This window comes from Pollicipes pollicipes, unplaced genomic scaffold (assembly GCF_011947565.3).
Source record: "Pollicipes pollicipes isolate AB1234 unplaced genomic scaffold, Ppol_2.1 Scaffold_3216;HRSCAF=3773_pilon_pilon_pilon, whole genome shotgun sequence".
NCBI lineage: Eukaryota > Metazoa > Arthropoda > Thecostraca > Pollicipedomorpha > Pollicipedidae > Pollicipes > Pollicipes pollicipes.
This window is the reverse complement of record NW_023596251.1, coordinates 1234301-1249548: the sequence shown is the minus strand read 5'-3', so window position 1 is coordinate 1249548 and position 15248 is coordinate 1234301. Positions and strand designations below refer to the sequence as shown.

Here is a 15248-nt window from a genome sequence, read left to right as displayed (position 1 = left end):
TGAAGACAGACATTTGAATGATGTCTTCCTTCATTATCAGAATTACTATATTTTGAAGGTAAGATGATAAGACCTCTCTAAGATATTTTTGTTTCATGATTATTTATAGTGTCTGATGTCCTAAAGATGTTATTTGATGAACAAATTGATATCACAATATGAGATACTGATGTAGACCCGACTGGAAACAGCGACATGTTGTCATCATGCCCTCAGTATGTGGCATTATTATAAAAACAGCAGACAGAAGTCCATAGCACTGACAGCATGATGCTGATGCATCTAGGCCATCTTGATAGAGCAAGGTAAACATTTTTTTTTGGCTGCAGGTGTGTACTCTCCAAAACAGGGTGGTTATGTACATGGCTTATTCACCCTCCAAAATGGAGGGTGGCTTCACACTGGGCACATACACTTTCAAAAATCTGTCAGATGGTTGTGCACCGTGAGCTTACCTGATTGGCAGTCTCGGAGGGAAGCAAGTGCCGACATTCAGAATCCAGTACTAAAACTTGGCTCACTGTGTTATATGCATGAGATGATCATGAAATCCATCAACCCACTCTGAGACAGTTCTTCTCTGATTAAAAATCATCGAACGTCAGTCCGGCATCCAGGGTGGCTGGATGGTTAGCGTGCTAGTATCGCATGTAGCAGACCTGAGTTAGAATCGTGATGATGACCACTCTTTAGTGGAGGGCTTTATGGTCTATGGGCGTGGTATGATGATGTCACTTGCTTTACTCCAACGGAATCAAACCTACTTGGGCTTTGATGTCGGACGAAGGCATAGTTTCTAATGCTGCAAGGGAGGCCATACTAAAGAGATGTTGAGGATCTGTGAATGTTGACCATAAATCTTATAGAGCCCAGCAACTTGCATAAACATAGGCTGCCCTATTCCATCTGGGAATGCTTAACCGTGATTCACAATCGGTGAAAAGTAGGGTGCCCACTGTCATTCCGATCAATTGCATAAAGACCATTCCGTCTCAGTGCGCGATGTCCAGTGGCTGCCATTCTGGCTACGTGGAGGCGGATTCGGCTGGTCGATCCGGAGGCTCTTACAGAGATGCATCATACATCGTCGTCGACCCCGGTGCTGAGAGTCCTCCGGTGCTGAAGGCCCTCTGGTCTGGATATTTCGTCCCAGATAGGTGCAAGAGCCGTCATTGGTGCTAAAAGATCCCTGATAACCGCAGGTCGTCCAACAACTGCCACGGAGACCCAGTCTTGGTTAACGGGCCCTTGGCTGAAACGGGGTGAGGGGCCCTGCAAGGACCCCGGGTCACCCCTGGCCTAATCGGGGCTCCCTCCATCACAGGACCCCCTGTTGGGCACTTTGGGGGCCTGACCGTCAAAGGGCCCCTCATTGCTGGAGGGCCGCCAACCAATGCCAATCGCGGACCTTGGCCTCGTTCCCGCTGGGGAAATAGGAGCCCCAGGGATCAGAACAACACTAAGTCGACTATTCGATGTAGTGGTCTCTGGCCGAGATAGGGGCTCGTATTGTCCCATGGTCTCACAATCGGTGAAAGGGGCATTTTGACTGACATTTGGGGCCACAGCCACATGGGCCGGGATAACCTGCACCCTTTCGACCCTTACGGCCCTTCAGTCTTCCCATCGGGCCGTTGATCGTCAGTGTTGAAGGGCACAGCGGCCCCTCGTCGGGCAGCCTCAAACACCCTCCCTCACCGACTCGGGACCCCTTGTCAACACCGGACCCGCTGTTAGGCGCTGTGGGCCCTTGGCCGACACAGGGGCTCCTCATTGACTCGGGGCGCACCGGCCAATGTAAGTCGCGGCTCCTGGCCTCGTCCCTACATGGGAAATGGGCTCCCAGACCGACACCGAGCCAACTGTTCAAGATTGGTAGCGTCTAAGTGCCATAGAGGCCCTCATAGTCTCGGGGAGCCCAATCGGTGCAGCGGGCTCTCTGACTGGTGTTTGAGGGTCCGACCCGCGCCCCCTCAGTGACCTCGAGCCAGCCCCTCGGGACCCCATATCGGATTTTCGGCGCTCTCATTTGACGTTTCTCCGTGGTCACCTGAATGACACTTCAGGCCTAGAGTCAGACACTTTCTCTCCGCGATAGTCCGGTATCAAGGCATGGTTTCGCAAACTGAGCTCGGGGAGGGGCAGAAAAGCGGAAAATAAAAGTCCTTCTCCAAGCCTAGGGTAACAAGTAAGTTTCTCCTCGAATTTGGTCTACTTTCTTCTTGGAGGAGCCCAAATAAGGGGGGGGGGGAGGGGTCCTCTGGGACATAGAAAACTGCGCCACTGTCCAGTACCGAGAACTTGAGCTTTTGTCTTCTCAGACAGGTGTGACATCACCACCACTGATGCCACCGTTCAAGCGTCATGAGATAAAGGCGTCCGCGTTGGCCGTACCACCGTTCAGGGATCCCACCGCCGCCGGGATTACAGCCCGGGCTCAGGGCGTCAGGACCAGCTGCGTTAACCACCTGACCACTGCCCTCTCTAAACTTTCTACAATGCAGAGATGTAGAAAATTGGCTTCGGGCACATGGAGACAGTTTGATGATCGTCTCATATTTATAGCAATATTACCAACTCTTTTCACTCCCAACTCAAGCTTTTTATTACTTCAGTTACTTGTTCAATCTGGAGGTTTTTGAGGGTGTATCATTGTGTGGGCACCGTGCATAGTCTTCCTTCATTTTGGAGAGTGTATAAGCCCGCTGCGTAACCCCCCCCCCGCCCTCCAATTTTAAGGGTGTGTACGCACAGCATTTGCCTTTTCAAGGTGAAGCTTTTGCATAGGTACTAATTGTCCTTACCATTGATTGGTCTACATGCTATTTATATGGTCCGGATGCCTTGAAGAGCAGCCTTTGTCGTTGGCCACCGTGGGCCCATGAAAACATTGCTCTGTTGTGGCTGGGATGGCCATTTGTGGGAACATGTCCGGCTGTTACAGCTGTTACAGCAGGCTCAAAGTTACTGGTAAGGTATCTTCTCCCCAATACTTGTAAAATGGAAGCAACTAATGCACGTTATACAAAGTTCTATTTTGGTTTGATTGAAATTTCATATTTTTTCCATCAAACGTCTTGTGAGTGATATGTGTCAATAGCACAGTTTGTGCCATTGACAACAGTGCATGTTTAAGACTGCAAGGCAAGGCTGGCTTATAAGAAGCCTGTTTCCATGCAGTGTCTCAGGGTTTATGTTTATTGATTCCAGTGACAATGGATGTCCCATTGCAAACCTCTAATCTACCAGTCCTGGTCCTGGTCATCTTCAAATGAGTACTCGTTTTCAACAATGTTGCTGCTATGATGACTTGAATAAGGAACATTATTTTAAGACAATGCTACGTTTTATTCTTTATGTTTTCACAGAATAGTATCAAATGCCAAAATTCAGTCTGAGAAGAGGTGACCAGAATGTGTTCCCCACATTCATTAAAGCAGCGAGGTTTACATTGCCACATCTTCATCGCTTTCAGGGAGGTGTTCTTGTGAGCCCAGCTGAGCGCAGGCCGGCTGTACCTGCCGTGTGCCGACCCTGCTGGACCCTTTCAGGGAGGTGTTCTTGTGAGCCCAGCTGAGCGCAGGCTGGCTCTACCTGCCGTGTGCCGACCCTGCTGGACCCTTTCAGGGAGGTGTTCCTGTGAGCCCAGCTGAGCGCAGGCTGGCTGTACCCGCCGTGTGCCGACCCTGCTGGACCCTTTCAGGGAGGTGTCCCTGCGAGCCCAGCTGAGCGCAGGCCGGCTCTACCCGCCGTGTGCCGACCCTGCTGGCCGGCGGGGTAACTGCTGCTGACGCCATGAGCTCGGACGACGCACCGCGCGCCCCAGCCGAGCTGGTGGATGACCCAGACGACCCGGAGCTTAGTGAACTGCTGGACAGCGCACTGGCAGACTTCGGCCGCCCACTGCCGGCGTCGGCTTCGGCTTCAGCTTCGGCTACGGCTACGGCTACGGCTACGACTTCAGCTACGGCTTCAGCTCCGGCTGCAGGTTCGGCGTCAGCTTTAGCGTCGGGCGCGGCGTCGTCTTCGGCAGGGCCGGAGGAGCTCAACTTCAGCGACGCCTACAAGTCCTTCGAAGAGGCGATGAAGCAGGCGCTGAAGGTGCGAACCGGTCCAGGGAGGCCAGACGTCTGCCACGTGATTTTGCTGGTGAACTGTAAAAACAGGCCGTAGATGAGGCGCTGATCGATCTCCAGGCGTACTACATTTAGTCATCATTGCCATTATTCAGTCAGTAACATCATCAGATAAAGTGGTCAGCGTTGGCGGCACACGTGCGCTCACTTCACGTACTCGACTTTTCCACTTGGTCGTTGGCCGAGCATGAGCATGACGTACCGCGCTGGCCCTGTTGACAGGACGCGCCGGCAGAGGGCGGCCAGGCCGAGGCCGCCTTCTCGTCCATGATGGCCAACCTGGCCGAGGAGATGGCTAAGACGGAGGTGGAGGGCGCCGAGGACCCGTTGGCCAAGACGCTGGCCGACCTGTCCAAGACCATGACCTCCGATGCTGAGAAGGTACCCGCCTCGCTCGGAGTACCGGCACCGTGGCGGGAAGGCAGGGTACCGGTGCAGCTGTCACTGAGTCGCAAAAGTGTTCTGACTGCGTCCCCAGTTTGGGTGCTTTTTGACCTCAAGAAGGTTTTTTTTTCTTTTGCCGCGCTCACAAGACCCGAGTTTGGACCACGCCTTCACGTGCCAGTCACTCTCCTCGACGCCCCCCCCCCCCCCCCCCCCCGCCTCCCCCCGACCGTCCGATGTCTCCGAACCGCTGCTGGTAGATAGTGGGAGGGGGAGGTCTGGACATACCTCGCAGACCCTATGTCCCCCTCTGACAGAGTGGGCACGTCCTCTCCTTCGACCCTATGTCCGCCTCTGGCGGATGGGGAGGGGGGGGGGCGTGTCCTTGCTCTGACCCTATGTCCGCCTCTGGCAGAGGGGGGGGGGGGCGGGGCGTGTCCTTGCTCTGACCCTATGTCCGCCTCTGGCAGAGGGTGGCATGTCCTTGCCTTGACGCTGTGTCTGCCTCGAGGGGATGGAGGGCAGGGGAGTCTGCCTCGACCTCCTTCCTCTGACCCTGCGTCCGCCTCTGGCAGATGGGCGGCGAGCCGGACATGGCTGAACTCCTGCGCACTTTTGGTGGCGGTGGCAGCGGCGCTGCGCCGGATGCCGCCTCGCTGGACGCCTTCATGCCGCTAATGCAGACGGTTATGAGCAGCATCCTCTCCAAGGACGTGCTGTACCCGTCGCTGAAGGACGTGTCGGACCGCTACCCCGCCTGGCTGGCCGAGCACGGCCCAGCGCTGGCCGAGCCCGAGCGACAGCGCTACCAGCGCCAGCACCAGCTCATGTTGGACGTGTGCGCCGTGTTCGAGGAGGAGGCGGCCGGCGCCGAGGCCGAGCGCGCTCGCCAGGAGCGCGTGTTCCAGCTGATGCAGCAAATGCAGGCGCTCGGCCAGCCGCCGAAGGAGCTGGTCGGCGAGTCGGATCTGGGCATCCAGTTTGACAGCGAGGGGAACCCGCGCCTGCCGGCCGGCCTCGGCGCCGCCGCCGGCGCCGAGTGTAGCGTGATGTGAGGCGACGCTAGTGTCGGGGGAGGGGAGGGGAGGGGAGGGGAAGGCAGCGTCTAACGCGCGATGGCCCGCGGTGTCACGTCGGGGAGCGGCCGGGTCCGGGCGTGTCGCGCGCCGACCGGCGGCGGACGCGAGCCTGGCCGCCCCGGCGCCTGGTAACCGAGAGGGCACCAGCTGTGTTCACGGCGGCAGGAGCGGCCGCACGCCGACCTCCCGCCCCGCGTCCGGTGCTGCCCGCTGGTGCCAGAGCTCAGAGTGTCACCTCCGCACGCGAGCGGTGGGTCCTGCGGTGCAGCGACGCGCCGCTGGGGGCGGCGGTGCTGTCTTGCTGTTGCCCGGCGGCACGTCTCGCATTAACGTCGCTAGAGCATTGTCACGCAGGTGAGAGCAGATTGCTCAGACTGGTTCTCAAGTGCGGCCTTCTGGAGCGTGGTGTCCATTATGTTTTGGGACTGGTGCGCGTTGTACACGTATTTGTGAGTGGAACTTGTTACGAACATTTATACACGCTGCGTAATGTACGCAATGGTTCTAAGGTAGCATGGGAGACGGCTATGTTATGCCGAAGATAGGAGATGGGCATGTTAGCTACGGTGGGTTATTCAGGACGCGCGAACGGGTCGGAATGTCAGTTTGGTAAATGATAGCTACAGCCAGTTGTAAAAACGTGAGCGACCATTGCCCTACGTGTGCAGTCGTTTGAGGTCAAAACCCAACCAATCGCAGAGCGATGCGAAACGCAGGTTACGGAATTCATAATTAGCGCTAGTGTTATTGGTTAAAAGATTCACGAACGGATCTGGCTATGGTCAAGTGTGTGGGAGTGCTGTCTTTATGTGGACTGTTCGCTGGGCAAGGCCAGACCAGGTGAATAACGATATGCATTCGCACGTTGTTGCTCGTTGTTGACGCGTGATATGTCTGCACTGGAACAGGCAGAAGCAGCAACAACGACACAAAGAGAGCGACGGGCGTTACCCCGTTGTGGCTGCGCGAGTGGCGTAGGGAATCATTGGCAGCGTTTTGCCAGACGTGAGTGACGTCAGGACCGTCGACCATCCAGCGTGCTCGCTTAGCTTAAGGAGAACGCAGGTTAGACTCGTGTCTCGCGGTGTTGGGGGGGAGCGGGGGGGGGGGGGGGGGCGGAGAAGTGTAAGAGTTTTGGGTCTATCTCACTGGATATATAACTGACGCATAGTTATACACGAACACGCGCACGCACAGACACACGCGTGCACGCACGCACGCAGGCGCACACGCGCACGCACGCACACGCACATGCACACACATTGATCTATCTCTATGCCTATATATATATATATATATATATATATATATATATATATATATATATATATATATATATATATGCATGTGCATAGTTGGCAGCAGTAATGGATGGAAAAATATATTTCCAAAAGTACCCCACTGTGAACGGTGCTGCGATTTTACAAAAAATTTAGTCAAAATTCAGTTACACATGACGTTTCTTTCCATAGCCCGCAGTACATACAGTGCGCTTGGCTGGACATGTTTTATCTATACTGGTCCGTAATCTTGGAGCTACAAGAGAGGCTCCTCCATTTTAGTTGTGCGACAGTGGGTGAGCTGAGTAATCTGACCCGGGGCAAACGTGGTCCGGTGGTAGGCGAAGCTTGGGATGGACGCAGAAGTTGCCCCTGTTCAGTGCAGTACGAGTGTAGTGCATCGCGCGCTGCACAGGGAACATCAATCCGCTCTCATTCATCGGTACGTGCCAGCCGAACAGGCCCCGCTCTCGTCACCACACATATGCCATCCGAACAGGCCCCGCTCTCGTCACCACACACATGCCAGCCGAACAGGCCCCGCTGTCGTCACCACACATATGCCATCCGAACAGGCCCCGCTCTCGTCACCACACACATACCATCCGAACAGGCCCCGCTCTCGTCACCACACACACATGCAAGCCAAACAGGCCCCCGCTCTCGTCCCTCGACACGTGCCAGCCGAACAGGCCCCGCTGTCGTCACCGCTCATATGCCAGCCGAACAGGCCCCCGCTCTCATCACCACACACATGCAAGCTGAACAGGCCCCCGCTCTCATCACCACACACGTGCAAGCCGAACAGGCCCCCGCTCTCATCACCACACACGTGCAAGCCGAACAGGCCGCCGATCTCGTCACCACACACATACCATGCGAATAGGCCCCCGCTCTCGTCACCACACACATACCATCCGAACAGGCCCCGCTCCCGTCCCCCGACACATGCCGGCCGAACAGACCCCAGCTCTCGTCCCCAAACATAAGCCTTTCGGTACGCGGCGGCACTGTAACAAGCCCTGCATCCTGGCAGTTATGCCGTTATTGGTTCGGCGGGAAAATGCGCGATCTTCCTTCAGGTGGGCGTCCCCCAGCCAGCCAGCAGGGCGAACCTTTGCGGCTACGGCGTCAGCTGGGACGGGGCGCACCCTCCTGCGTGACTCGCGGGGCGCTGACAACGGCGGCCGATATCGATTACGGTATTACGAGTGTTTCCTCGCGACTATCGCGAGCTGGCATATCACACGCGGCGACAAAACGCTCAGGCCGTCATCGTCCGAGACGTCAGCTGATAGTTTCCGATCACGCTGCCAATGACTATCCTCGGAGGCCCCGACAGCAGCCGTCGTCCGAGACGTCAGCTGATAGTTTCCGATCACGCTGCCAATGACTATCCTCAGAGGCCCCGCCAGCAGCCGTCGGGCAGGTAATTACATGTCACACCAACACCCAACGAATAACTGGCATGCCAATTATCCTGGGACACACGCTGATGCAAAACCACAGTCGATATTCAATGCTCGAACGACCTAGGAGACGCCGCGGCGTCAAACTGCAAGTCAGGCACGCGACAAAGGTGATAAAAGAAGGACCACTGGGCTTGGCTGACTCAGTAATCCGTCCTTCGTTTTACGAGTAGCTCAAACGGTTGTGCGGTTTGCGGGGGCGGTGCGATAACAGTGAGATCTTGCAAACTTCACCTGTTGATTTAGACTGTTCTGCGCGGCGTTTCGTGGAGCTTCTTCCGAATTAGGATAACCTGGTCTGCTTCGAAACTCACCGTTATTTTAAGTCCCGCTGGATCGTCGTTTACGCGACTTACGGTGCAAAGCGGGCCGCTGTTTGAAGTGGCGGCTGGGCCTTTGGAGGGTGTCCAATATTGACATGAATGAGCACTGTGCTAGCGGTTATTCTTGTACGAAGCCTTTCAGTTTGGCACGTAATATTCAGCGTCAGAGCGCTATCATACTAGAGCGAGCTTTTCAAGTGATGCCTGAGCGCTCTCACCAATAGACACCGCGTCTCTCTCAACGGTTCACAGCCAGAGCAGCAGTCAAGCGTCGCCGTCTCAGCAGCGGGCTCCAGCGTGGTGTCAGCGCTGCACGCCGCCGCCCGCTCCAGCCCGGCGTCGCTCCCGCGGCCGGGATGCGTCGCGTTCGCGAGCGGCGGCGGCGACGGCAGCAGCGGGCGCTGAGCGCGCGGCCGCGCGAGCCCGACCTCTGGCGCAAGATCGCGCCGGCCGCGCGGCTGCTGCGCGCGATCGGCGCCCTGCCGCTGGAGCTGGCCGGCGCTGGGCGGCTGCCGGCCGTCCGGCCACGCGGCCGCGGGTTCTGGACAAACCTGGCCGCGCTGCTCGTCGCGCTGGCCGTGCTCGCGCTGCGGACGCGGCTGGCCGGCCAGCAGGCGGGCGCGCGCGCCGCTGCCGCGGTCTCCAGCTGGCTGACGGTGCTCATCCGGGTGCGCACCGGCCTCAGCCAGTTTGGCGTGTTCACCATGTTCGCGAAGCGACGCGAGCTGGTGCAGATGCTGCTGGCCCACCGTCGACTGAGCGAGGCGTTCCCACTGCCGCGCGCGCCCGGCCAGTGGCGCCGCCTGGTCGTCTACCTCGTCTGGTACGCTGCGGACGTCCTGGGCGTCACCTACGCCATGCTGTGCTTGTCGAGCGGCCGACCATGCCGTATGCCCCACTCCACGTCGGCCGAGGTCCTCTACCTACTGGTCAGCCTCTCCTTCATGGCGATCCTGCGAATGACACTACACTTTTCCTACTTCCTTTTCTATGTGGCCGTGACCGAGCACCAGCGCCGCTTCGCCGCCATCGAGGCGTCGCTGCGCCACTGTCTCGCGCGCGGCGAGCCCGCCGCCCTCGCGCGGCACCTGCGCCACTTCGGCGCGTGCCAGCGGGCTGCTGACCGGCTGCACGCGTTCGCCTCCGACTGGCTCTTCTTCTCGATGCTGGGCGACTGCTCCGGCCTGGCCGTCGTGCCGTACCTGCTGACGACGCGCGGCGTGGACGGCGCAGCGCTGCACAGTATGGCCGCCGACCTGGCCGCCGTCGGCGGCTGCCTCTGGCGCCTCTCCGCCCTGTTCGACCGGTGTCACCGGGCCTCAGCAGCCTCGGCCTCCGCTGCGCGGCGTCTGCGCCAGGCGGCGGCCATGGCCGGCAACCGGAGCGTCGCCGAGCCGCTGCGATACACCGCCGGCTGCTTTCTCCCTCTGGATAGAAGGGGTATGTTTGACACGGCTCAGCTAATCGTCAAATTCTTTGTGATGCTTAATGACCTTCACGACACTTACTAACAGCCAACCAATCGGCCATCACGTGTACGTAGTTAGAATGGCTCTCCAGCTGGCAGAGATGGAGGCTTGCAGCGCACACTACGCCAGAATGTTGATCCTGTAAATGCGTTAAACGAGCTTTACATTGTGTCACGAACTGCAGATATGACAGGCATACAGCATATAATAAGTGCTGACTGGGCACAAGAACGCTAAGGGTCAATGTTGGACCTTGAGTTGTCTCCTCACGACACAGCCTCATTACACAATAGTCATGTTGGTTTGGTCTTGTGTTGAGCACTCCTTCGCAGTTACCGTTCTGGCGGTGGAATCCACAGTGCGTTTGTTCCACCCATCAACCAAGGTTTTTCCGAAAAAGAATGTGTGATGTCCCCGCACAGACCCTTCCCAGCATTGCCGTGGATCCGCCCTTGTACAATCTTGCGCGCGCAGCGGGGACACGGAGAGGGCGGTCAGCTGGCGGCTGCCGCGCGGGGGTCGTGTGTGCGCGTGATCGTGACGCGGGCGTGCTCCCGAATACAGATCCCGACCTGACTCTCCTGAGTGTCGGCGGCGCTGCCGTGGTAACCGAAGACTCGGAGCAAAGAACAGAGCGTCTATTAAAAGACAACCTAGGGCGCGGGCGAGAGCGACAATCTCGACTTCATCACGCTGGCGACTTACCCACGCTGGCGACTTACCCACACTGGCGACTTACCCACGCTGGCGACTTACCCACACTGGCGACTTACTCGCGCTGGCGACTTACCCACGCTGGCGACTTACCCACGCTGGCGACTTACCCACACTGGCGACTTACTCGCGCTGGCGACTTACCCACACTGGCGACTTACTCGCGCTGGCGACTTACCCACGCTGGCGACTTACCCACGCTGGCGACTTACCCACGCTGGCGACTTGCTCACGCTGGCGACTGGCGACTTCATCACGCCACTCTCAATCAAGGAAAACGTACCACAACTAAAACGAAAATCACCTTTGAAACGCACGACGCAAACTAGAAACAAAAGTCGCCTACAACACACACACGCACGCCCACCCACTTCACCCAGCTTACCTCAGCGGTACCACCACTCTCCCCGCTCCTCTGCACCCAGCAGCCCGATCTCCACACATCGCACTGCACCATCCATGCAGCATGGCTTTTCAGGATCACCGACATCGCTTACAAGGCATAAAGCAAAAAGCTACAAAGTAAGGCAGCTACACGTCACGATTAAATAGCGGCAGCAGTTACCTGTGGGAAGGAACAGTGCACGGATACATATACACATTGTAAGTGACAGTTGTAAGTCATTTGCCGCACAAAACCAAACATTCCCGCACATACTGTTGTTTGCGCATTTTCCGCGCACATCCATGCACACAACCAAAACTCCACTTGTTTTGACGATCTGCCATTCCACGCATGTTCAGAATAGCAAACTAAACAAGGCATTCAACGCTCAGATTCCACCTACTTAACAACGCATGCAAAAAAGAGCAGTGATTCCACGAAAAGGGACTGCGCCAATTCAATGCTCTTTCAAACATTACATAGCCTGGGGCTATGAAATGTCTAACAGTTACCGTGGGTGCGTGGTACAGAGCCTGCTCACCACTCGGTGACCAGCACGTGCAGGCTAGTCAGAGGGCAGAGCAGCGTCGCCCCAGTCTCCAGAGCGCCGCCAGTCACTCGGCGTGGCTGGGGCAAGTCCAGGTGTCGGCGGGAGGCATGGACGGACGCGAACAGGCAGCGCCCCAGCGTTGACTCCAGCTCTGACCGGCACAGCCCTTCCAGCTGCGGAGGGTGGGCCGACTCCAGCGCCAAGTCCGTCCACGGCGCAGCGCTCCACCTGGCAGCTGGCCACGCACGTCGGAGGGCTTACCGCCTGCAGCAGCCGCCGCCTTCGACTGCGGCAGCTGGACGTCTCAGATGCGAGACGTGAAATCGGAGGCGTCCAGCTCCCGCGGCCGCGGACATGCGGCGCGTGACATCCCATGCGTTCAGCTTCCGCAGGGGAGGACAGCGGGTCAGCTGCGGACAGCGGGTCAGCTGAGGACAGCGGGTCAGCTGAGGACAGCGGGTCAGCTGCGGACAGCGGGTCAGCAGGCCGGCTCCTCTCTGGTTGATACGCCTACCCAGCGACAGAGCCTGAAACATGGTTCGAGGCAGCGCACAACAGCCGCCGTCGCTGTAGTTCCCGTGGAGCCTCGGAGGGGCGTGGGGAATGGGTGTAATCATCGCCACGCACCGCTCGCTGCAGCTCGCCACTCCCTCGGCAGTCTCACAGTCCGTAGCCGATGTCACCTGACACCGAGACTCAGCTCACAAAGAATGGCCCACGGCTGACGTCATCCGACACGGAGCACCTCAAAGGATGACCGGCGACCGAGGCTATCCGACACGGACCCCTCAAAGGATGACCCGGCGACCGAGGCCATCGACACGGAGCCCTCAAAGGATGACCCGGCGACCGAGGCCACCAGACACGGAGCACTCGAAGGATGACCCCGCGACCGAGGCCACCCGACTCGGACCCTTCAAAGGATGACCCGGCGACCGAGGCCATCCGACTCGGACCCTTCAAAGGATGACCCGGCGACCGAGGCCATCAGACACGGATGTTCCTAAGCCCCTAAGGATAGCTTGGATTCGAATACACCACCTGTCGATTATGGATCCGGTACTTTACCGATCGAGGCGCTGACACCACCAGGCACCTGGCGAAAGTCGTACAATTCACGGCGCACCGCGCACGAAAACTTTGACCCGGTACGCCGTGGGAGTTTCAGCACGGCTCAACACAACAAAACAATCTTTCGTTTGCCGCCGCATTCATCAAAATTGGCTTGGTAGAGTTCGATTCACAACTCCCTGAAAAGCACACATTTAAGACGCGCTCGGCTGGGAGGAAGAGATTGACTTCCCCCTACGGATTTTGGACCACAGGTAGAAAAATGTTTGAAGGAACACACATTTTCGGTACCTGTTCATCTATCAATTTAGCATCCTTTGCGCAAATTCAAATTATTCATCTACTAAGATCGGCGACCTTGGTCAAGTCAAACAGATCAGCCTCTAAAACGAATTCACCACGCATAACATTTGTGCGGGGTATTAGCCATTGCCCAGATTTCCTTAAGTAGGAGAAGATGATAGTACCAACTGTTCACAGATTTCAGATTAAAAAAAAAACAGGTGGTGTAAGTGACTTGGAATCACATTAATATATGCTATTTTTCGTAAATAATGCATAGCTGTACACATTTTTGCGCAGTTTTGGTGTTTGCACTTTAGGAAAAGTGTCAACTCAGATGTACAACTCCCATATGGCCTTGAAATATATCAGATGCACAACTCCCATATGACTTTGATATGACCGTAACCTTGATCAAGGGCATAATCTTCTAGTATGGACGTCTTTTGCAAAACACATGTTTAGCTCAAAATAGGCAGTTTTATTAGGTAAGTTGAACGCAGAATTCGGATACCACACAACACACATCTTTTGATATCATTCTAATACATGAGCTAGTTACCAGAGGTCACGTGAGGAAAAACTAAGGAAAAGACTATGGCGTACGTACACGCGGGAACGGGATGTTCTGGACCATGTCAGGTTTGTGAGGTGTCGCAATAACCTTCGGAAGTCGACCAGAAACATGCGGGAAGGAGTATGAGATGCAATTAGCAGCGGACGTCAAGGGAACCCCCAAGGCCTTTTGGAGGCACGTCCACTCAAGACTATGCGCAAGATGCAGGGTGGAAGACCGTCTTGGCGATGATGGAGTGTTGACTAGCAACAACGAAGGAAATGCCGATGCCCTCTGTAAATTCTTCCAATGTTCTCACGGATGAAGGGACTAGTGCCATGCCTGTGATGGATCGCAACTTTACGGTGCCGTTTTTGGATAACGTGAGTATCTCTACCCAGGCAGTGGCAAAGAAACTGGCTGCTCTGAAGACCTCGAGCGCCCCTGGGCCAGACGATGTCCACCCAAGACGTCTTCGTGAGTCTGCAGACGTCCTGGCAGCACCCCTTAGGACGGTTTTCCGAAAATCTTTGGCATATGAAAGGCTACCCCAGGAGTGGAAGCTTGGCAAGGTAGTCCCGATCCTCAATAAAGGGAACTGACGGTCCCCAGCGAGCTACCGCCCAGTGAGTCAAGGGCGGATCCAGATGGGATGGCCACTGGGCCAATGTCCCCCCTTGGACTCAAGCGTTCCAAAATTCATCTAGCAGGGTGTGCAGGATGTAAATATAAATTCATGCTATTAAAACTCTGACCCTTCGGCGGTTCTCGCACGCAATTCGTTGGCGCTAACCCGTTGCTCTTCGACCCCGGTTCGGACATCTGACCTACTCAGCCCATTTGTCAGGCCTGAGGCGCATAGATGCTGATTTGACAGCCGTCCGACTCGATGCTGATTGGCCGATTTTGAGCCAGGGGAGGGGCCATAGTCAGTGAGGTGGGGGCCATTTACATTGGGTCTTGAGTACTTCCTATTTGAGTGGAAGCACCTCTACGCTCTTGTTAGGAGCCGTACCTGTTAACCTACTCGAACACACTCAATCATTCAGGGCCCCCTTCATTGGGTCTTGGGGCTTACTATTTGAATGGAGGTCCCCACGCTCTTGACGAGGGCCCATTTAACCTGCTCCGGCACTTTGGATTGTCTGGGGTCCTGCGCATCGGGCATTTTAATGTAGGACCCTACGCTCTTGTCGGGGCCTGCCCGGGCGCACTTGATGGCACAGGGGTATTTATTCGTGGTCTTGGGCAATTCCACTTGGCCTAGAGGTCCTGTGCTCTGACCGGGGCCTTACATGTCAGCCTGCCAGCGCACTACGGGTCGTCTAGGGACAAACCACGTTGGTCTTGGGCTCTTTTTGCTTGCTCTGAGGACCCCACACTTCTCGACAGGAGCCTGTTTGTTCGCCCCCTGCGGCACCCATGATCGCTCAGGTTTCTTCCCTCGTGGTGCTGGTGCCTTAGCCATAGAGCAGCAGTCGGATATTCGCCGATTAATTTTTGCGCGCCATTGTCGAACGTAACTTTACGTGCCGCCGACGACGTATATG

General features: G+C 56.5%; 1 protein-coding gene across 1 annotated transcript; it reads left to right on the top strand.

The window, feature by feature from the left end:
* The first annotated feature begins 3729 nt into the window (after positions 1–3729).
* LOC119090997 (peroxisomal biogenesis factor 19) lies at positions 3730–12462 on the top strand. Its single transcript, XM_037213721.1, has 5 exons — positions 3730–4101; positions 4359–4517; positions 5096–5571; positions 9318–9891; positions 12448–12462. The coding sequence occupies exons 1-5, from the start codon at positions 3796–3798 to the stop codon at positions 12460–12462; spliced, it is 1530 nt and encodes a 509-aa protein (XP_037069616.1). The 5' UTR covers positions 3730–3795.
* Positions 12463–15248: the final 2786 nt, after the last annotated feature.